The sequence below is a fragment of the Acanthisitta chloris genome, unplaced genomic scaffold, assembly GCF_000695815.1.
Source record: "Acanthisitta chloris isolate BGI_N310 unplaced genomic scaffold, ASM69581v1 scaffold11323, whole genome shotgun sequence".
NCBI lineage: Eukaryota > Metazoa > Chordata > Aves > Passeriformes > Acanthisittidae > Acanthisitta > Acanthisitta chloris.
This window is the reverse complement of record NW_008664303.1, coordinates 5,052-27,521: the sequence shown is the minus strand read 5'-3', so window position 1 is coordinate 27,521 and position 22,470 is coordinate 5,052. Positions and strand designations below refer to the sequence as shown.

General features: G+C 38.9%; 1 protein-coding gene across 1 annotated transcript; it reads left to right on the top strand.

Annotated features, from left to right (window-relative positions):
- The first annotated feature begins 1,341 nt into the window (after positions 1-1,341).
- On the top strand, positions 1,342-20,131 carry RIPK1 (receptor (TNFRSF)-interacting serine-threonine kinase 1). The gene is made up of 11 exons (XM_009071297.1): positions 1,342-1,554; positions 3,314-3,467; positions 4,461-4,598; positions 6,986-7,214; positions 7,832-7,981; positions 9,080-9,156; positions 12,228-12,318; positions 14,666-15,229; positions 16,942-17,013; positions 18,980-19,132; positions 19,836-20,131. Exons 1-11 carry the CDS (start codon positions 1,403-1,405, stop codon positions 20,129-20,131), a joined length of 2,076 nt encoding a protein of 691 aa, XP_009069545.1. The 5' UTR covers positions 1,342-1,402.
- The last annotated feature ends 2,339 nt before the right edge of the window (positions 20,132-22,470 follow it).

Genomic DNA, 22,470 nt, shown 5'->3' with positions numbered 1-22,470 from the left:
CATAGAGTCTATGTATGTACTTAGAAGAGGAAGTTCTTGCTTTATCTCTTCTATAGACACAACTTCTTTTTTTTTTTCCTCTTAATTAAATTTACTCTTCCCTGTTTTGGCTTGTCAGTATTTAAACTGACCAGACAATTTCCAACTCTGCACTTAAACACCTCTGTTCTCTCAGATACCTACTTTCCACAGACACTTTCACTACTAACTCCTTAGTTTTCAAGCTCCAGAAAGAGGCTGTGGTAATTAGGCAACTGTAATAAGGCTGCAGCTGATGATCATAGTAAAATTAAGCCCTCTTTTCAATTACAGATTTGATACAGGTGCACAGTACTTTATCAGTCATTAGTTGGTCTGAAAAATTTGGTAATCCCTTTGCTACACTATTTAGAGCTCTTACTCAAACAAGGCAATCTACTCTTGCTGATAGTGGTACCTTGAGTGCTAGCAATGCGGCTTGCTGACTAGTGCCAGGGGTATGGGCTGTCTAGCCTTCTTTTAAGGTTTTGCCTCTTGAGAAACATGTAGGCAAGAGAGCACCACACTATTATCAAAGGCCTCAAATTATTCTGGCACCCACTGGGGCTTACTTATCTACCTGTTTCATAGGTTCCCCAAACTCTCTTTTTGTCTTGATGCACTTAAGGGTGACTACAAGCCTTCATAATTTCTTTGTTCCTATTCTTTTTGAAGGGTGGATGTTGCCATACATCCTGCCAAATTCCTTGCTAGCACTTGTCTCCTTAAATTCAGACAGCTGTGAAAGTAAGTTTCCCACAGAAGTTGGGTTCTTCATTCCACTCTGCAGAGAAACCTTTTGTTTGGTTATTTGATTTAAGTATCAAGCATACCCTTTAGAGCTGTATTTGCAAAGATGCCTAAAAGGTAGGTTAGAGTTGTATAAGTATCTGGGCACCTAACAGGGACATGTTAAGGCAATTTAGAAGTTGAGATACTGATCAGACTCATAGGGCAGTACCTGCCTTTGGGTCTGCAGCCCTTGATTTTTCTGGGGTTTGGGTTTTGCACGTATGAAATGTAGGGACGGTACTGATCTACTGCATATTATATGGACAAAAACTATTTATTAACAGTACTTTGAGATCCTCAGGTGAAGAAATGGTTTTACATCTACTTAATATAACTATAGTGGGTTGACAGGATAAATCGTTGCGGTCTTTAGGTCTGATTCTATGAGGACCACAGCATCTTTGGTTTCTGACTGAGGCCCTTTGTTCATAAGGGTCACGAAAGTTTGTGCTTCTGTCCCACTCCTTACATATATGCTTATTTAGTGGAACAGCTAAATAATGACCCTTCTTTTTCCTCCTTTATACTACAGGTCCAGAAGTACTAGGGTACTTGGTTTAGTTTTAATTGCTAAGCCACAAAGACTGCAAACATGTCTCTAGAAGATATCCACATGAACGCCCAGGATTTGCGTGAACAAAAACATTTAGACGCTGGAGGATTTGGAACAATTTCTTTATGCTTTCACAAGAAACATGGATACGTAGTATTAAAAAAGGTGTATACAGGACCCCAGCGCACTGAGTAAGTTACAGATCTCCATTCTGATTTTTATCTTTCAGTTAGTCTAAGTCCTCTAAACTCAAAGGAGATAAATCTAAATGGAGCGTAGTAATTTCAGGTCTTTGGGTTCCAGAGATATAGTATGTGGGGAAAATAAGACAATGCTAACAGCTGTCCTGCAAGTTTTCTTTTTTTTTTCCCCTCACAAGACAACTTTTTTAGTTTTAACTCATTGTTCCAGTGAAATTTCTGGGTTTTATTGCAAGATGAGCACTATTTGATCTAGTGAGGAGGTGTCCCTGCCCATGGCAGGGAGGGTTGGGACTAGATGACCTCTAAGGTCCATTCCAACCCTTAAATTCTATGATTCTATGATTGTGAATTGTTAAGAATCAGGAGGACTCTCACACACAGAAGGAATTGCAGGAACTTGGTGGCCACATGATATTTGCAAGATTGCGGATCTGTTTTCAATACAATTATCCAACTGTAGATGTCCACTAGAAACTAAAGGCACATAAGCTATCAGCAGGACTCCAACCTCTCAAGTATGATACCAAAAATGTAGCCCCCTCTCCCATGAGAAAAGGCAGAGGGAGGCAAGCCCACTGATTTAAGTCTGTTGATTTCAGTGGATTCGGGTCACGTTGCAGCTCTGCTACCTCACAGCCTGAACAATATTAAAACTCTCCCATGAGTCATCCACTAGAGAGAAACAAAAATCCATGTTCTTTCTACTTTAGGTTATTATAAATAATAACTGTGGTTTTATTTTGCTAGTGGCAAGAAAATTAAGAGGTTCTAGTAGTTTACAGACTGCAATAAAAGTTGGGGAAGAACAGAGTTAAAATGGACAAGCCTGCCAAGTTTATTTTTGGGTTTGTGTTTTTATTTTCTCACTACACAGGCTCATAATTTTGTTATTCCTTAAAATATTGAACCAAAAGTCTTTAGCAAAATTTTAACTGAGCCTAAAGCAGACAAAACAACCAGTTTCTTCTCTGGTGCTACAGGGGAACACAGAGAAAACAGTTTCCTTTTAAGTCACAGGGTAGGAAAGCATTAGCAAGCAATATAATCTCAAGATTTTCGTACATCCTTTTGCCTGATGACTAGAACAGGAACAATAGTAAAAAATTCACTTCTTCTATATTATATAGTGGATACTATCCTATTTAACACCCTTACTGAGCTCCCGGCTATGTACCTGTGATTACTGATGGGTTGTACTGGGGCCCAGGTAAAGAGTTAGTCTTTGAATTTATCCTAAACTAAATTGTTAATAAATGTTATCATCATTCAGTGTGTGGGTGGATCCCTTGTAATAAATCCATTTTGAACATGAATATGCATACCAGCCCTTTGGAAGTGAGACTTCTTAAGTTTCTTGTACAAGAGGTAGTGGAGTGGGTCTTGGTCCTCCTTGTCCAAAGGCTTTTTCAACCCTTCCTTGATCCCACCCCCATTCAAAAATTTGGACACACACAGCCAGCAGTGTACCTACAAAAAGAATGCTTGTACACTGTCTGAAAAGCAGGCCTTAAAATCAGGCTGAGCAGACAGTCTCTATGTAAGGCCTTCAAGCAGAGTCTTAGATATTATAAACTGACATGAGCAAAACTGGATGAATTGAAAACCAGCTGGAGGTATGGTTAATCTTACAGGGGCTCTCGGGATGTTGACATTTTTGGCCATTGCTTTCATTGTGAATCAATGGAATTTTCATCCCTGTATTCTTTCTAGCCTGGCACCTAAGTTCAGTGTCATTTCTGTTTTACAGATACAATGTTTCCCTTCTTGAAGAAGGCAGGATTATGCGCAGACTGCAGCATGACCGTGTGGTAAAATTACTAGGTATCATTTTGGAAGATGGAAACTACTCACTTGTGATGGAGTATGTGGACCGGGGGAACATGATGAAAGTACTACAGAAAGTGAGCAATGAATTACTTCAACTCTTGCCATTCCTTGGGCTTGATAGGATGCTTGAAACAGACAAGATATTATTGTCATCTCCAGAGAATGGAGTTTTTAGTTTCTCATTCTTCTTTCTGTATTAAAGAGCCAGTGGCAGCACTGCCTTCTGTGGAGACAGGAGACAACACCTATGGCTATTCTGCACATCACAGAGCAGCAGACCAGTTATAGGTCAGAGTTATAGGAGTGTTTGTAGAGATATGTGGAGAATTTGCTGAAGAAGAATACTTCTGTAAATATGGAGTGACTGTAGAATTACTTTAATGCCAAAATTTAGACCCAAGAAGGACCTTAGAATCATAGAATATCCTGAGTTAGAAGGGACTCATAAGGATCATAAAGTCCAGCTCCTGGCCCTGCACAGGACCACTCCAAAAATCACACCATGTGGCTGAGAGGATTGTCCAAACACTTCTTGAACTCTTGTCAGGTTTGATGCTGTGACCACTTCCCTGGGGAGCCTGTTCCAGTGCCCAACCACCCTCTGGGTGTAGAACCTCCTCCTAATATCTAACATAAACCTCCCCTGTCACAGCTTCAGGCCATTCCCTAGGTCCTATCACTGGTCACAGAAGAGAAGAGATCAGTGCCTGCCCATTCGCTTCCTCTTGTGAGGAAGCTGTAGACTGCGATGAGGTGATCAAGTGACCTCAGCCATTCCTCATAACTTCCCCTCTAGGCCCTTCACTTTGTAGCCTTTCTCTCTGATTGCTTTATAGCCTTCTTATATTGTGGTGCCCAAAACTGTAAACAGGACTCGAGGTGAGGCCTGACCAGCACAGAGTAAAGCAGAACAGCTGGCAATTGAACAGCTGGCAATGTAGTTCTTTTTTGCTGTGGCTTGAGCAGAGGTACTCTTGGGACTGAGAAAGAAACTTTTTTTAAAGATTGGGTTTTAATTTGCTGTAGTTGCATTTTTCAATGATGATCCTTCTTGTTCTTTCTTTTAGCTTTCACTACCTTTGTCAGTGAAAGGGCGTTTCGTGCTGGAGATCATAGAAGGAATGCTTTACCTGCATGAGCAAGGCTTTGTGCACAAAGACCTAAAACCAGAAAACATCCTTGTGGACAAAGACTTCCACATTAAGGTACCTGTTAGAATGTAAATGGAGAAAACTGGTAATTTGGGTTGAAGAACCCAGTTCAGCTGCACTGGTTAGTGTTCCTGATTGGTATATGAACTCCTTTGTAGTTTAGCGAGGTATCACTGAGAGAATGTTAGCCATGGATAGTTGAAGTATGGTGGCCTATACAGCCTCTGAGTCTGAGATTTGCATAATATTCTGCCAAATGTGAAAAAAAAATCACTAAGGGCATTAAAAAATAATATTGTTGAGAATTAATGAGCTATAAATAACAAAACGCCTAGACAGGTAAAGCAAATGTTAACACAGAGATTGAAACAAAATAGAATGTTTTATATATCGTGTCTTTTGTCCTTTATTGCTGTAATTTCTCCTGCTGCCTTTATCTCCTTTTTTAAATTCCTTTGCTTCTTTTGCCTATTATCTTTTCCTCTTCTGTATCCCTCTTTTTGCCCCTTAGTTATCATTTTAAAATGACATCCAGCAGCTACCAAAAAAACCCATCAGGACACTACTTCAAAGAATGGTTTATAATCCTGTTCCAAAGCCCTTCTATTAACTTTAGTCGGGTTTTGGATCAAGACACATAGATATAGATGCTACTGTGGAATAAACCCAAGTGGAATTTGCAGCAGACGTCATCAAATATCCTGTCTCTGGTCCAGGTGAGTTGTTGAAATAATCACCCCATTACAGTTTGAAACTGCAGAATAAATTCTGTGAGGAGAGCTCTGTCATTTTCTATTTCTCACACATAAATTACTGAGAAGTTGTTTGTCAAGGTTAATATAGTAGCAAGTCCTTAGTGCAGTATGAGCAACTTGCAGATAAGAAGTATAAATTTACTTTTTTTTTCCAAAAATAAAAACCCTATCATGATCTGCTTTAAATATAAATTGGATGGGGTTTTGGGTTTCAGCTTGCTTATTATGGACAGGACCAAACTAGGCTATCATCACACTTCATGACAAACTGAACTGGAACTCAGGATCACATTCAGAATCAGAGACTTCCTTAAGCAGCTTCATCTAAAGTATAATTTAAGGCAGCTGTTGTACATTCTGTCTGCTTGAATGTGTCTAACATTGTTTATATTTAGAAAGGGAAATAGTTGTTCTAGGAAACTGCAAATGTGGAAGGATTTATATCATATCTTCCTCTATCACATTAGACCTTCTCTCACTTGCAGACATGAACTAGGACACCTGCTTCCTCAGAAGAATGTCACTTACATTTTTCTCTGAATACATGGCCTCTAAACTAGCCCAAAGCTTCAGAAATTCGAGAGGAACAGTAAGCTAGTTAGAGGCAACCAGAGAGAAAAGAAAAGTGAGTTAGAAGTGAGATGTCACCTCAGTTTTATCTGAAGTAATTGGGTTACACAAGTCCATTTGACAGCTGCTTGTGGCCAAGAGAGACAGTCCCATTTTCTTTCATTTTTCTTCTCCTGTTGACCTCCTGTTCCCTTGTGTTAGCACTGGTGCTAATCAGATCACCTTGCCCTGATTTAGGAAGCCAAACCAGCAGATTGTTATTTGCCTTGTCAGCAGTGCTACCCTTCTGTTGGGGAGCACTTGGTTCAGCAAGCTGGTTGAGTGCCTTGCACTAGGTCTTCCCAGGTAAGTGTCAGTGCTGGAACAAGAGAAGCAGAGAGAGCACATAATAGGAGACTGGGGAAAGGAGGGAAGGATTACTTTCTTCATCACCAGCTGTTAGTCTAGTTGAAAAACTAGACTAGACTAGTCCAGTTGCAAAACTGCACCCTAAAGTTTCAGTAATGTCACCTTGTCACTCATACAGTACCCAGGTATCCCTGCTCTAATTTATTCCATGCTATCCTTTTCTATGTCTCTTTGTCATACTCATCGCTTAATTTTACATCCTTTTCTTCCTCTTTTCTGTGGAGAGGTCTAAGGAACTTGAGTTAAATGGAATCTAAATGAAAAGGGCAATGAGGGAGGAAGGATATCTGCCCAGCTCGTAGATTGCATGTAGATTTGAATGTTAGCTTCTTCTCACATGAATCATCTGTTCTCCCACGAGTGCTGCACACAGGATCTTGGTCATGCTTGTCAATATGAGTGAAACCTAACTTCTTCTATCCTTACCTTGTTCCAAGTGGGGTTAAGTTAATAATAAAGGTTCAGCCTAATAGTTCCCCATTGTCAGTGATACTTTATTAAGGAAAAAAACCTCAACAAAGCAAACCAACCAACCAACACCAAGCAAATAGTCTGTTTTCCGTTCTTTAGTTGCATTTTTTTCTAGTATTTCATTTTTAGATAAGTTATTAGATCATTATTAAGTCAGTATAAAATTTAACACTGCATGAAATATTTGTTTATCACCTCTTCACTACAGCACGAGCTCTGATGCGTCTCATTTTTCAGATTGGAGATCTTGGTGTTGCCTCCTTTAAGAACTGGAGTAGACTGACCCATGAGGAAACTGTCCGACAGAAGCAAATCAAGAGCACTTGCCAGAACAATGCTGGGACTCTTTTCTATATGGCCCCAGAGCATTTACGCTGTGTAAATGCAAAGCCAGTGGAGAAATCAGATGTCTACAGCTTCGGCATAGTGATCTGGGCAATTTTTGCTAACAAAGAGCCATACGAAAGTAAGTTACTTCCAAAGGGATGCTATCACAAAACTAAGTTACAAATGTTAGGCATTTAAAGTTATAACATTAAGATTAGTAGCTAAATGTTGCCTGTTTGGCTATCTCTGTGTTCATACCCAGTGCAGAGCATAACTGAGATGCAGGTTCTAGAGAGCTAGATCTGACACCCTTACTTACATGGTGCATGTCTTATATATGAAAGTAAATCCATTAATCTTAAAATGATTCTCCAATCCATTGAAGTTAGGGCAGTGGATTCAAATTCATTAATATTAAAGATTTGTAGCTGTAATTTGGGCATCTTTGAAATCTTACTTTGCATATCCTCAAATACACAGGGAAGGTTCTAGAGAGCTAGATCTGACACCCTTACTTACATGGTGCATGTCTTATATATGAAAGTAAATCCATTAATCTTAAAATGATTCTCCAATCCATTGAAGTTAGGGCAGTGGATTCAAATTCATTAATATTAAAGATTTGTAGCTGTAATTTGGGCATCTTTGAAATCTTACTTTGCATATCCTCAAATACACAGGGAACTGCTTTGTTGGTTACCTAGGGTAAGATACCAAACCCGTGATCAGGATCTGATAGGAAATTTTATTTTTCAGATGGTATAAATGAAACCCAGATTTGCTTTGGCATCATGAATGGAAACAGACCAGACATAAAGGAGATCGTTGATAAATGTCCTGCAGAAATTATTGACTTAATGACACAATGCTGGGAGCAAGAGTCAGAGAAACGGCCAACATTTGCAGGTAAGGAATTGCTTTAGGATTTGTTTTGTTTCATTACCCATCAATAGTTTGTAATGCAGCAAACCACACTTGAGTGCTTTCCTCTTAAAATATTGATTTTTGCTTTGAAAACAGATAGATCCATTCACATGCTCTGTAAAGCATTCTCCCTGTACCATGACCAAAAATGGGATCTGTCCAGCATTTACAGCTTTGAGAAATACTAGTGAGTGGATGGAGCTAAGACACTTTATGCCTGCTGATAATTTGTCTTCAGCATAGTATAATTTTCCTTCTGAAATTTACAGAAAAGCTAACATCAAGGGACATAGTGTGTATCTTGGCTATGACTGACAAAATATCCTAATTAAACTAGTATCAAAAGCTATCCTAACTTAGCTTTCCATAAGCAATCCTTTGACTTTGACTAGCTAATCATCCTTTCGTATTGTCAGATCCCAAAACACTGGCAGTGTGTAGAAGTCTTGGCTGATTGGTCTGGGAAAGAGACTAAGTGCATTCAGCAAATAAGTCAAAATTCTTTATCTCCTTGTCTCTTCCTTCTGCATCAATATGTTGTGCCAAAAAGTCCTTTAACAACAAGAAGGAGAAAACAAGCCACACAAAAAAAAAAAACAACCTCCACATAACAGGAAACAGAGGTTTGGATTTTAACAGGGGCACCAAGAGCTTCATTGTTTATGAAAGTGCTTCAATACTCAGAGGAAATTTGTATACCAGGAGGAACCCACCTACAATCTTCATATTTAACCTACATAATCTACTGCTAATAGATTAAGCTATGCTTGCACTGGGTCTTAACTTCTAATCTTCCCATATGCAAGTCAAGAAAAGATGCTCTCAGCTACACATAGTAGACAGACGGTTCATCCTAAAAAGCAATACAACAACAGAAATAATCTCTAGAAGTCATCCTGTTCTTGTTACTATTTTAAGGCTAAATGTACCACATGAGCAGATTCCAAATGTATGTATAACTTTCCTGTTTCTGACTTCATAGAAGTCTTTATTCAATCCTTACACATCCAGATTGTTAACAGTACAAGTCACTTACTTTTCATTGAAAACCGCTTTCACTTAGTTATTTTCTTTTTGCAGAAATTAGTGAAAGATACAAGCCATTTTACTATCAAAATCTAGAACAAAATATTGAAGAAGACCTGAAGAGTTTAAAAGTGAGTAACTTTCTAAGCCTTTTAAAGTGTCAGTTCCCAACATCCCCTCATCCTACCCCCAGTTATGGCCAGATTTTGAGACTGATCATGCTTGACCAACCTGATTTCCTTCTGTGATAAAATGGCCAGACTTGTGAATGAGGAGAGAGCAGATCATGTCATTTATCTTGATTTCAGGAAGATTTTCAACACTCTCTCCCAAAATACTCTTGTATCCAAGTTCAGATGTCTGGATGAGCAGATGAACACAGGTTGGATGGCAAGTCTCAGATGATAGCAGTTGATAGGTCCTACTTCACCTGCAAGCCAGTAGCAGCTGCATAGTGCAGGGGTCTGGGACCTTCCTTGTTTTACTCCTTTATCAGTGACCTGACAGAAGTGACAGAGTATACTCTCATGAGGTGTGCAGGTGACACCCAACTAAGAGAACCAGTCAATACAGTCACAAGGGCAAGATTGATAGCTGTAGGCTGAAGAAATGTGATGACAGAAACCTTGTGAAATTCAGGAAGGACAAATGGAATATGTTGCACCTAGAATTAAATAACCCCTGGCTTCAGTGCCAACCAGGGGCTTCCCAGCCAGGGAACAGCGCTGCCAAGAAGAGCCCAGGGTGTAGGTAAGCAGTGACCTGGGCATCAGCCACAGCCTGCCTGGCACCAGAATTGTCACAGACAGCAAATGGAGCAGATCTGCTCAGCACTTGTTAGTCCTGACATAGGAGATGGGGCTATTTCAGCCCAGACATGCAATGGCTTTGGGAGACATAAATAAATAGCAACCTGCCCCTACATATGAGGAGTTTATTGAGAAGACAGAGCCAAGCTCTTCACAGTAGTGCATCGTACGAGGACTAGAGACAGCAGACATGATGAGAACAAGAGAGATTCAAACTGGATGTAAGGAGTACAGGGGAACAAAACCAAAACTTTTCCCTCTGAGTGGAACAAGTTACCCAAGGAGTTTGTCCTGTCACTATCATTAGGGGTTTTCAACACCCAACTGCACAAAGCTCTGAGCTACCAACTCTGATCCCATAAGTGACACTGTTTTGAGCAGAAGGTGAGCCTGAGGTACACCGGTGTCTATTTCCACCTGAGTGACACACTGATTCTATGATGATACTTTGCAAGAGCTCCTCATATATCCAGTCTCACTCATTACACAGAATGTGTCTCCTAGCAATTCAAAAGTGGCAGAATCTGATTGAAAGTAACTCAGTAAGTTCTGGGTAGTTTTTGTCGTGGATTCCAACAGTGTCTAATGAGTCTCAGCCTGCTTGAGATCAGGAAGCTATGCCACAGTTATAACAGCAGGTAACATTTAAATTCAGTGGTTTTCCTGAGAGTCCAAGTTGGTTCCTCTTACTTTTCTAGCTGTAATTTTATAAATTGTGATAAAACCAAATATTTCCTGACTGAAAATAAGAGAATAGGAACTTCTTGAACAACTGAGCTGATTATGGAACTGTTTATCACAGATTTAATGAATTTACTCACTTTGCTAGTTGAGAACTCCTATTGCTGAGAACTCCTGGCAGTAGGGATTTAATCTTCGCAGTGAAGTGAGGCTTGGAGGTGTACATACCCAGTTATTTTAACTAAGAAAAACAACTTCCCTTGTGAAACTATTTATTTCCAATTTTTTAAAAGTGCATCCTACTATCACCAAGTCTACAGTTGTGGAAATGAAAGTTTCTGGTTTAGAGAACATGTGATGATGAAACACCAGTGACCATTCAAAAAAGCAGTAGAGTTTTTAAAAATTAAAGAGATGAAACAAATTTCCTAGACTGATTTGATCATGGCCAATTACAGCTGTATCAGCTTTCTGCAGATAGACCTCTCATATCATAGGGACAAAATGACTGTTTAGAAAATGGGCCAAGAGTCTGTTACTTTTTCAGGAAGGAAAGCATTGATTACAGTCAGGGCACAGAACATGAACAGAGCATCCAAGGCAAGTCAATGTGATGAATTACTAGTACAGCTTCAGTAGCAGCAGAAGTTAGAGGGTTTGGGCATAGCCTCCCTGCCCCCTCATCAGCAGTCATGGAAGCAGAGTCCACATCCTCCCAACCAAAAGGATCACAGAATGGTTGAGGTTGAAAAGGACATCTGGAAGTCATCTGGTCCAACCCCCCTGCTCAAGCAGTTCAGTTACTCAAGTAAAATCTAAGTACCTGAGGTTGTAATGTGTTTTAGAACATCACCTTTTGCTTGTGGCAGGAAGTTGATATTTTGGAAGGACATAGATAGGAGCTGTTGTTTTTTAATCTGTGAAACTACTTCTTGAGTTTAATTAATTAAAAATTAAACCCAAACCAACACAAACCCTACTTTTGGAAATTATTTTACGAGTCAGCAGCACTTGGGTAATGTGAGAAATAATTTTTGCAGGTAAAAAAAAAAATTTACTTCCAGTAAAGTCTGAGTAATGGGAACATCAAAAGAATAGAACAGGAATAGATTTTGCCTTCAGCCTAGTGAAGTGAGGATGAGGATTTATAGAATGGAAATTGTATCGCTTCTTCCTGAAAATTTCCTCTAAATTCCTTGTTCCTAATACTCTTCATAAAAGTCAGTGTGTCTATACTTGAAAGTAAATTCTTCCTCACCTCTTCCCTGTTAATGAATGTACTTATTAAATATAGATCTACAGAACAGAATGCATGTTTGTTACCTTTACCTCAGCAGCATCACCTCACTGAGATTGCCTGCAAAAGGTACCTATTAAGCACAAGACACACAATCCAAAGCCACTCTGGATTGAGCTAATACTCATGTAGGCAATGGTATAGTTTGGCCAACTCAGGGTATTATATACCGCAATTGCATTGCAGTCCTTCCTCCCTTCATTGAAGAAAATATTTTGCCCATTTGTGACAAAGCAATGGGTATTTTCTGTCAGGCTGTGTTCTCTGTAAGAGTATGGAATCTTTTCTCAGAGGTTCACAGAATCCGTTCATCCAGGTCACTTTGCTATGAAGCTGTGCTGTTTCCTGTTCCATAGGTATTCCCTTTGGTTAAGCTTTGCCTATAAGTTGAACATTTGTTCTTTCTTACGTGCAGCAAATGTGGCCTGAGCCAAATGAACTGCTGAATAGGATGGAATCCCTTCAAATAGATGCTGTGCCAGAATATACCAGTAATGGTCAAGTAGGTAAGTAAGTCAGTAGCACATAATTGTTCTTTGTATTTTGCCAAAGATTAAGTTGTATAGGTGTTCAAAGCAAATAATCATACCATTAAGGTGTTATGAAGAGACTCAGTTACTCAGCACTTCAAAAAGAATTGTAATGACTGAATAGATTAAATTTGCTCCCAGAAGTCATGCTTGCTATTTCTAATTCTCTGTCATCTGCAGTTTGAACTTGTTTCATTTTACACTATTCTGCTTTCCTCTTCCACACCCAAAATTTTCTTCAACATTAGACTGTTCAATGGTCACTTTGATAATTACCTTTCATACTTGATCTTTCTTCCCATCATTTTAGTCATGCCAACTGCTTGGTCTGTAGGCTTTAATTTTATGAGTACTTTTCCTTTTCCCCACTCCATCCTTTCTTATGAATGCTCCAAATATGGCCAGGATACATAATAAAATGTGTTCCTTTGTTTATGACCTTGCTCTCTAAGGAATCCGAGGAGCACTAATAGATTAGTTTTTTCTCCTTCCTTTCATATTTTCTATCAAACCTTGGATGAGTTGCGTGCTTTGTGATTTTATAGAGCTGTCTCACTGATACATGCTGATATAGTTAAGAGTTTTGTAGTAGTTTATCTGGAATTCTTTTACCAAAGTTTCTTAACATCAAAGGACATAGGATCTTATTTGCAGCACTGATCTACAAGCAACAATATAAAATTCAGTAGAAATAAAATTCTGCTAAGGTAGCTCACACCACTTGAGAGACTTTATTAAAATGAATAATGTTAAACTGTAACATGCACCTGGAATCACAGAATATTCAGAGTTGGAAGGGGACCCACAAGGATCATCTAGTCTAACTAGCATTGCCCAAGTGCTTCTTGAGCTCTGTCAGCCTTGGTGCTGTGACCCCTAATAAATCTTCCCCAAAGCTAGGTTTGCCATAACTGCTACTCAGTAGAACTGATGGACTTAGGGCAGTCCCACTGCTGTATTTTTAGATGAGTATAGTTGCATTTCCCTAGCAGAAACAATCACATGACTATTGCAAATTACAGATGCTCTTGTGTTTTAAGTACAAAAAGCTTTATTGTGAATCTACACTGCGGAAAGATGTTACCTTGACAGCCTGACAGTCAAAGTCAGGGTTTTTTTCTCTAGTCAATGGGAATTACTCAGGCAGTGGTAGTGAAAGGCATCCCACAGGATTTGATCATACATCTCAAGCTTGCCCTGGAGAATGGATGCCATATAGTTCATGTTAATACTGAATTGCTAATAGCTGTCACTTTTGATGGAGTTACTTCTGTATTAGCTTATTCCTCCCACCCCCTCTCTAGCAGCAGTAATAAAAGAAGCAGAGCAAGTCAGACTGAAGGTGTACTAATGTAGTTACTAATTTAACTAGTTTCAATCCTGCCTAATATGGACTGAAATCATGTCATTTTGGGGAGTAAAAAAGGAGAAAAACCCCACCAGTTCACTGGCATTGTCTGAGCTAAACAGAAGCACAGTGGTCTGTGAGAGTCCCATGCTTTAGGCAATGTCCAGTGTTTTCTAGAAAAGTGTGAAGCTTTGAGAACTCTAAGAAAGTGTCTGTAGTCCTACCCTTAAAACCATAAGTACAAGTAGTAACAACCAGGATTTTACAGTCTTATTTAGCCTTGAAATGATGCAGCATGATCCAGATCATAACTTCATCTAGTTCACAACTGAAATAGAACTTCTTTTGATATTGAGATGATGTATTGAAATGTATATTGAAAGATGTAGATGACACAATTTTATCTGGTAGGTGTAACTTGTAAAAATGTTTTCTTTGGGACCACAAAGAATAAACCAGACAAAAAGTATTCATAGTGAAATACTGACAGGATCCTTCACTTGTAAATAAGATCGTAATGACAAATTATTTGTGCTGTATGAAGTTACACCTATTATTACAGTAGTGTTATTTTAAATCCCGTTACACTTCAGTTTTGCACTGATTAAACTCCAGTTAATGCTAGTGGAGACACACCAGTAAATCAGACCCTGCAAATGCTTCCAGAAATGTTTGTTTCAGTGGTTGAGAACATGATGTCAATATAAGCAGAATATGGAGTGAATTCTGACAACACTTGAGTAAATGAGATTTTGACACTGAAAGCTTAAACAAACCTGTACTTCCTAGGTAAAAATCTCTAATACTTGTCAGTAAAGCTGTGTTTTAGTTTACAGAATGCCTAGAAGTAATGTTATATTTTCACCTTTTATATATGCCATAATAATAAAGTTAGGTTAATAGATTCTACTATCATCACAAGTTAAATTCTTCCATTTGGATGTTTTTCAAATATTTAATTTTCCTCCCTTTCAGATCAGCCTAATTCTCTACACAGCTCTCAAGACCCCGTGACCAGTCAGGTTAACGAAGCCCTGTTTGCTGCCTCCCCTGAGAACCAGCCTGTTGAGAGCTGTGAGACCTCATTTGAACCTGCTGATAATCTAGAAAGAAAACTCCAGTGTGAATACAACTACCATGCGTTTGGGAGCCGGATGGATAAAGCAGTTCCACCCAGAGTATACACCCCTGAATTCATAGAGGAAGAAAGGAGACGGAGAGTTTCCTGTGATCCGTTTGCAAAGCCATCTCCTACTTCTCCACGGAGTGAACTGTATCTAAGAGCTGAAAAAACAGGATCAAACACTAATCCATGTCCCTGGTCACAGGCAGTTGCACCAATGCCAAAACAGGGAAATGTAGATATTTTTTATGGGACAAACCCTAGCAGTCTTCCAACGGGAAACCCAGAGGATCTCTATGGATTGCGTTCAGCCAGTAACTTTAGCCTAAGTAAACCCCCTGTGCCGGAATCTGGCCAAAACCCGCTGTCACAGACCAATGTAAACTGGTATTCAAATAATACAGACACAGATACAGGTGAGATTCCTCCTTCCCCAACACCTGCGTTTCTCAAAACACACTTTTCCTCTATTAAACAAAGTGGTCAAGAGCATTTTGTAGCTTATGCAACAATTTGCTTGTTGTGGGTTGATTTGGGATATAGCAAAGGTGAATTTATTTCATGAAGTTCTCTTGTTTACTTGAAGTTACTTCAGGTTGCTAAAATGCTCTAGTTTTGACTTTTTTATGCTGCTTTCACTGATTTCAGGCTGTTCATTTCAAATGAACCATTTCTAAAGCATCAGTGTAACAGAAGAGCATGAGACCCAATGCCTGACAACTCAGCTACCTTCCAAGTAGTAGCAAACAGCGAGTACTGCTACAGCTGCTCCCAAAACCAAGAGCTGCTTTCCAGGCAGAGCTTCTGCCACTCTAGGAAAGCAAAGCAGAGCTTTGACTCTCAAAAACATAACATTCATACCATTGGCTCTGTTTGTGCAGAAGCAGTATTTGTAGCATTTCAGAAAATAGATGGGTATTTTTATCTTGATTTGTAGCAAGCTAAGAGACTCCTGAGCTTAGGGAGCCAGCAAGGAGACAAGGCACTAAGGTTGCTCCACAGAGCTCTGCCTGATGCTGATAGGGAGTTTCTGTTGGTATTTACTAGTAAGCTGTGGAATAGAAAGGCATGGAGACAAAGAAGGAAGAGAACACTGAGCATTGCAAAACATTTAAATAAGTGGGAGTTGGAGACCTACAAGATGTAACTTCTAGGAACTTGAGACATCATGAGATGCTTTAGCCTGCCCTTACTAAATATGGGGTATTTTTAGTATGGTATCCTTTTCCAGATCATCTCACTAGAAAATCAAGGATGCCTAGCTTTTTACAAGTGGAATGCCACAAAGATGTTATTCTGTTAAATTATTTATGCAGAGACTGCGATCACTTGTTTATGTGAGTTTATTTACGGAAATGAATCCAAGAGCTGTCGTGTCAGAAGGCAGGCATTAGAACTGCCAACATCACTAATAAAGGAAAGCCTTCTGTTTGAAAGAAAATAGGAAAACAGCTATTATAAGGAAACTGCATGAAATTGTGTAGCAGATACCAGACCAAGGTGCAGAAGAGCTGCATTGCAGCTCTTCCATTGACTTGCTGGGTGACCGCAACCCAGCTTCTCTTGCTGGCCCATCATGAGTTGCAGAGCTCATCTGTGAACATCAAAAACTATTACTGCCCTGGGCTAGAAGTTACATCTCTGCCAGACACTGCTGCCACCAGCAGAAGAAGCAGTGGTGTCCCATGCCTTTGCTAGAGCTGGTCACGAGCAGTGTGCTAATAGAAACCGCAGTCAATCTCAGGAATAAGGAATAGGAGCACACTTGGGAGTTTGGAATTTTCCAATTTGAATACCTGATATGAGGCAGCTCAGTCCATAACAAAGCTGCACTGTGATCCCATACTGCCAGGTATGCATACATGCACATAGAAGCCCATTGCCCTCACTGGGATCCAAGGATGGTTAAGGCTATTAGTCACTGAGCAAAATCATAATCAGATTATTGCTTTAACTGTAGTGATTCAAGGAGATACAATTGTGTTAATTAAAAAGGTTCTTATCTCTTTGTATTTAGGAACACTGTGTACTCACACTGTTACAAATATGGAAGTCATTGTTAAGTACATTTGCTTTTTTGTTTACATAATGCTTTTGGCTTGTTTGTTTGTTTTCTCTCTTCGTTTAGGTAACAGGGATTCCACTTCTTTCACAAGGGGAACTTTTGCATATTGTTCTAGTGTGCCCAGAATAAGCGCAGGTAAGTGCTGTAGCCTTCATCTGTCCTGATAGCCAACAGGCTATGCATTGCATCCTGATCAGTAAAGCAGAAAACTTCAGGAACTTGAAGTAATCTGTGTTATTGCTTAATACCTCTAAACATAGCTAAGTTATCAGTACCAGTATGTAAAACTAATTCCTGGCTCTAGCATGACCTGTACACACCATCACATCTGATGAATCAAGGACAACAGGTTCTTTTATATAAGAACTTTTAAAAACATGAAGTCATTGCAAGATCTCCTGTACACCTAAACTAGTCATTTAGATTGGACATCAGATTGCTGTGACTCTGCCCAACTCTTGAACAACACATGCATTTGGGACACTTTGACCTATCATGCTCTGGATTTTTAAAACAAATCTCTAGCTGAGTGGGTGCCGATCACCCTTCATTGGGACACAGGTCTCTACAGTTCAACTATCTTGAACCTCTCAAATTGTATCTGTCCTTCAGGAGTTGTTAATATCTGCTCCTTTCAAGTTGGGTTGCTTGGGGCTCCCTGAACTCTTTAATTAACTCTTTCAAGGCTTGTCCAGTTTGTAAGTAGTTTATACCTACAAAGAAAACTTGAAACAGCAGGTTTCTATCTTCTTGATTATGCAGCCCTTAGAGTGCATAGAGATGATGACTCAAAGTGTAGAGCAAAGTATATAGGCTTGGGAAAGGAGATTTATAACACAGTAAGTTTTACTGTTAATATCACCATAGTATGTATCATATGTATACATTGGCATATCTTATGCTAGATTCATTTTGTTACCAGATAATCTTGTGTCTGCTATGTTCTTTCTTCAATGCTTTATCTAAAAATATGAACAGATTTCCTGAGTACTTCTAAAGTACTAAAAAGAAAATGAAAAAAAAAAGTATACAGGTGTGATAACATTATGAAACATGATAAAAATGCATTCATTTTGTGCAACTTCTAGAAAATAATCATGCATACATGTAAGTATTATGACTAGCAGTCTCAGGTTAACAAATATTAAGTGCACTTAGTCAGATTTTCCTATGTGATCATAGATTTCCACACTTCACATTGCAGTTGAGTATGTAACAAAGATGTTTGTGCATCTAACCAACATTTTGGGCAATTAAATGCAGAGCTTAGTGTATCATGTTCAGTATCCATACTTCAATTTTAGACACAGGTTGTCAGAGTCACTGTTTAAATTAGAGTTAGAATGTTTAAATGGATGATTATCAAAACAGAGTTCAGAAAACATTCTCAAGAGAGTAGAAAACTGACATCACCTAGCATGACAAGAACAAGATGAGACTGGATGTGGCACTTAATGCCATGGTCTAGTAATGACAGTAGGGTTGGACTTGATGGTTTTTTCCAACCTGGCTGATTCTATGATTCTATGACTACAATAGTGACTTAGTTTCATGTTGTGTTGAAATTGGACAACACTAAGCAAAGGACACCAAATTACACATTTAACTAATCACATCTTATGAGCAACATGAAATGATTTACTATAGTCTCAGAACTTCACAGTCATAACTGTAAACCTGAACTTATGCCTATGAAAAGTAAAGCTGAGAGGCAGAAGTGAGGCTTTAGGATTTAAACAAAAAGTGCATTCAGGTGAAGACTGACCTGCTGAAGCTGTTAGGCAATAGAAAGCAAGACTGCTACTACACATTCCCAAAGCTCAGGGAACATTATTTACAGTCTAGTAACTACTAGCATGTAAGGCTTGGTTATGGCACTTTGTCATAGAATAGACTGGGCTTTCACTGAAGTACATTTGTGTCATACTGCATAGTGAAAATATGCTCACGGCTGCCAGGAAATGGCTATTCTACATTAAATGCAATGAAAACATTTAATCACTTCCCTTATTAGTAGAACCTTCTTCCTCCTTATGTTACTTCTTGACATTTTAAACTGTATGCTGTTGTTTATAAATGTGTATTAAATTCCCTTATACAGATGATTTAATCAAGTACAACATAAGTAACAGCTCTGGAATTCAAATTGGATCCTACAATCACATGAAGATTGAAGAGCACAATCAGCACATCAGCACTTCTTCTGTTGCTACAGAAGCAATTTATGCACAATACCAAGCAATGGGTGTGTTTGGTAAGAGAAATATCTCCCTAGTTTTAATGTATTCTCCCCATGTAATTATCCAAGAATCATTGTTTGGAATATATGAAAGACTCAGATTGGTAGAAACTAGGCTAGGATTGGAGGTCCTCACCTGACTTACAGTTTAAATCATAGAATATTCCAAATTGAAAGGGACGCATGAAGATCATAGAGTCCAGTGCCTGACATCACGCAGGGAAACCTAAAAATTAAACCATATATCTAAGAACACTGTCCAAAGCTTCTAGAACACTGACAGGGTTGGGGCCACAACCACTTCATTCAGGTACAAGTTGGAAGATTTTGAAGTTCAATTTATTTTTATTAGTCAATACCGAATTAAGCTATCCCTCTGTATTCCTAAGTAAACAAATCAATTGTGTCCCAGAATATAAAGCATCTGTTTAAGAATTCTAGGAAGGAGTTTTTTAATCTTGGAGGTTTAAGCTGTAACAGCATCAGATCAAAAAGCAAGTCCAGCAACTGACCGGTGAATACACATTCTGACTGGGCATTTCTTTCCTGGCATCACTGGGTCATGCTGCTCCTTGAAATACACTCCTGGTTGTATCACTAAGATTCTCTCTCCAGGCAGTACCAATGAATATAGCTGGGGGAGGACAGGTGAGATAGCAAAAGGAGCAGAAGAAATGTTAAACAATGCCATTTTCTTACACTGCTTTTCTTTTTGCAGACGATACTACTGTCCTGACTGACAAACATTTGAATCTGGTGAGAGAAAAGCTGGCTAAGCAGTGGAAGCACTGTGCTCGGAAACTGGGCTTCTGTGATCCTGAGATTGATGAAATTGATCATGACTATGAACGAGATGGGCTCAAAGAAAAAGTTTACCAAATGCTGCTTAAGTGGGTAATGAGAGAAGGTTCCAAAGGTGCTACAGTTGGAAAACTTGCCAAGGCCCTTTTGGGCTGCCAAAGACTGGATCTGCTTACTAGTTTGATGAAAATCAAGGAAGAACAAGCTGACTGAGAACTGGGGGAAAGTGAGGGTATTTTCTCCTGAAGACCTTCTAATAACAAGTATTGATTCTGAATGGACTTTCTGGAGTTCTTGTTTTTGCACAGACTTTTTGGAACGTCTTTTTTCTGCCAAGCTGTTTTCAGTGAATACCTGCAGTAAATCAAAAAGTTTATGTCAGGGTATTTGGTCTTCCAAAGGAGAAAAGAAATTAAGTATCTTCCTTCTGAACAGCATGACTGTCCAAAGATAACAACACCAAAATGCAATACAAATGTCAATTCAAGGAAAATGTGGTACATGAAATTTCTAGATTCTATCTTGAAACATGTTAGTACCCTTGTTCAGTTCATTCCTGCAAAGCAGCAGATGAGTAATAATATGGGAAAGACTGCTGACCTACTCCGTGAAAAACTTGTACAGAAAACCAAAATCAACTCTTAAGTTTTGCCAGAAGTGCCAATACTTATAAGTGCTATCTTGTATTACTCTAAGTCAATAGCGTACTATTTTTAAAAATATTTTTGTAATTTTTATTACATGTAGATGTCTAGAATTATGCAGAACAGCAGCATAAATAAAGGCAAAAATTATTTCTGGTTTAAAAAGTCAAGAATTGATATTTTATGCATTAATATTGTATTTGATTTCTGCATTGTTTGGTAGAAAAGATTTCACATGGTTTCTCATCTGTTTTATGAAATAGTGAAAAAATAAATTCCATTAGTATGCAATCCAAAGTAAAAACTTGGGAATACAAGAGCTGCAGGAAGGGAAAGGTGCCTTATTACCCCTTGACAGAAGACCCATTCTCCTACTCACTTTGGGGACTCAGAGTGTCACTAGTTTCTGAATATCTTAGACTACATTTTTGCTAGTAAATTAAATTGTGCCTGGGAATCTTCCTGGATGCTGAAATTAACTGGCATTCCACAGCCTGCTGCCAGAATAGCAAATTGTTTAAACCTCCAAAATATTGTGCAAAGGCACAGAGGCACTCAAGTTGTTTTGGGGAACACTGGAACAGCTCTGTAGCACAGGTGATGGTACCCTAGTGCTTGGAAATATTCCTTGCCACTCTGATTTCCTCGTACTGACATAATCTCACTGTACAAGATCCATAAAAGAATACTTACTGAACTCTAATTTTTTATACCCTAAGAATAATTATGCCAGACTCTTCCTATGAAGGATACATCCTATTTGCATCAACTCTACAGATATTTCCAGCAGATATTTTGGAGCAGGTAAATATTTATGCTGTACATAAAGCAATAAGTGTTCATTAACTTCTTGGTGTTGTCACAAAAAACTAATAATTTAATGGAAGTGTCATTAGAATGGGTTTCTGCTCCTTGATACAGCAGTCATCATTTTAGTAGAAGCAAAATGAAACTGTAATCACAGCAAGCATCAACATATTTGTCATCTTTAAACCTACTTAGCACAAGGCAGTAGTGGAAATGGCCCCCCAAAATGAAGACTGTGGCAGAAATCAATAAAAGGAGCATGTCATCCACTCAGATACTGGAAGATGTATATATTTATTTTTAATGCATGCTAAACTTTCCTTCCCGTGGAGGCTGGCTTGGGGTGTATTAGTATATAGCACAGTAATATTTGTATTTTTAGTTCTTAGAATTTATTGTATTGCCTTACTGTTTTGACTTGGCAACATGCTAAATTTTCTGTAAACTCTGGAGTATAATAGAGAATGATGTCTTTAATATAATTAGCATACACTATCCAGAAAAAATAAATAATTTGCTCTCCTTAAGGCAGATAGAGGAATGAGGTGGGGGCTGCCTTCTCTGTGTCAGTCCTCACAGAGTTATAGCCAGCACCTATTATGTTACTTCATGAAACAAATCCCTAGCCAGATCACAAAGTCCATTATGTTCTGTTGACACTGGCTGCACTGTATTGTTACAGCAATTCCCTAGCCCCCATTTGCTTTTTAAAGTCTCCCGTATCTGTAGTTTTTACCTACACAACATGCAACCTTTCCATCATGAGATCTTTGTCTTACTTGGTACACAGAATGGATGGTGATCATTTAATGGGCATACATTAAATGCCTCATTTTCTCTTTATTAAAGCAAGCCCAGACCTTATTTTGTGAAACAATAACAAAGATGTAGAGCACAAACACGAGGCATTTCAGAGCTAGACTTAGGCATAAGGCAGTCCTAGATCTTAAAGTCGTGGGAGATGAAGGTCACTTTAACTTTGATGCTTGTCAAGTCCAATTCTAGACTAATGCTCATAGTTCAGGTGATGTTAAGGAATACATCTAGTGCAGGTAGCTGCAGTGCAAGCTGCAGATTGAGCTCTGGGTGGATGCAGCCCGA

Bases quoted from the DNA above. Each gene is read 5' to 3' on its own strand.
- RIPK1 (XM_009071297.1), top strand. From the start codon at position 1,403: ATGTCTCTAGAAGATATCCACATGAACGCCCAGGATTTGCGTGAACAA. The intron at 3,468-4,460 runs GTGAGCAATGAA...TCTTTCTTTTAG, and splicing joins TGATGAAAGTACTACAGAAA to CTTTCACTACCTTTGTCAGT. The intron at 4,599-6,985 runs GTACCTGTTAGA...CTCATTTTTCAG, and splicing joins ACAAAGACTTCCACATTAAG to ATTGGAGATCTTGGTGTTGC.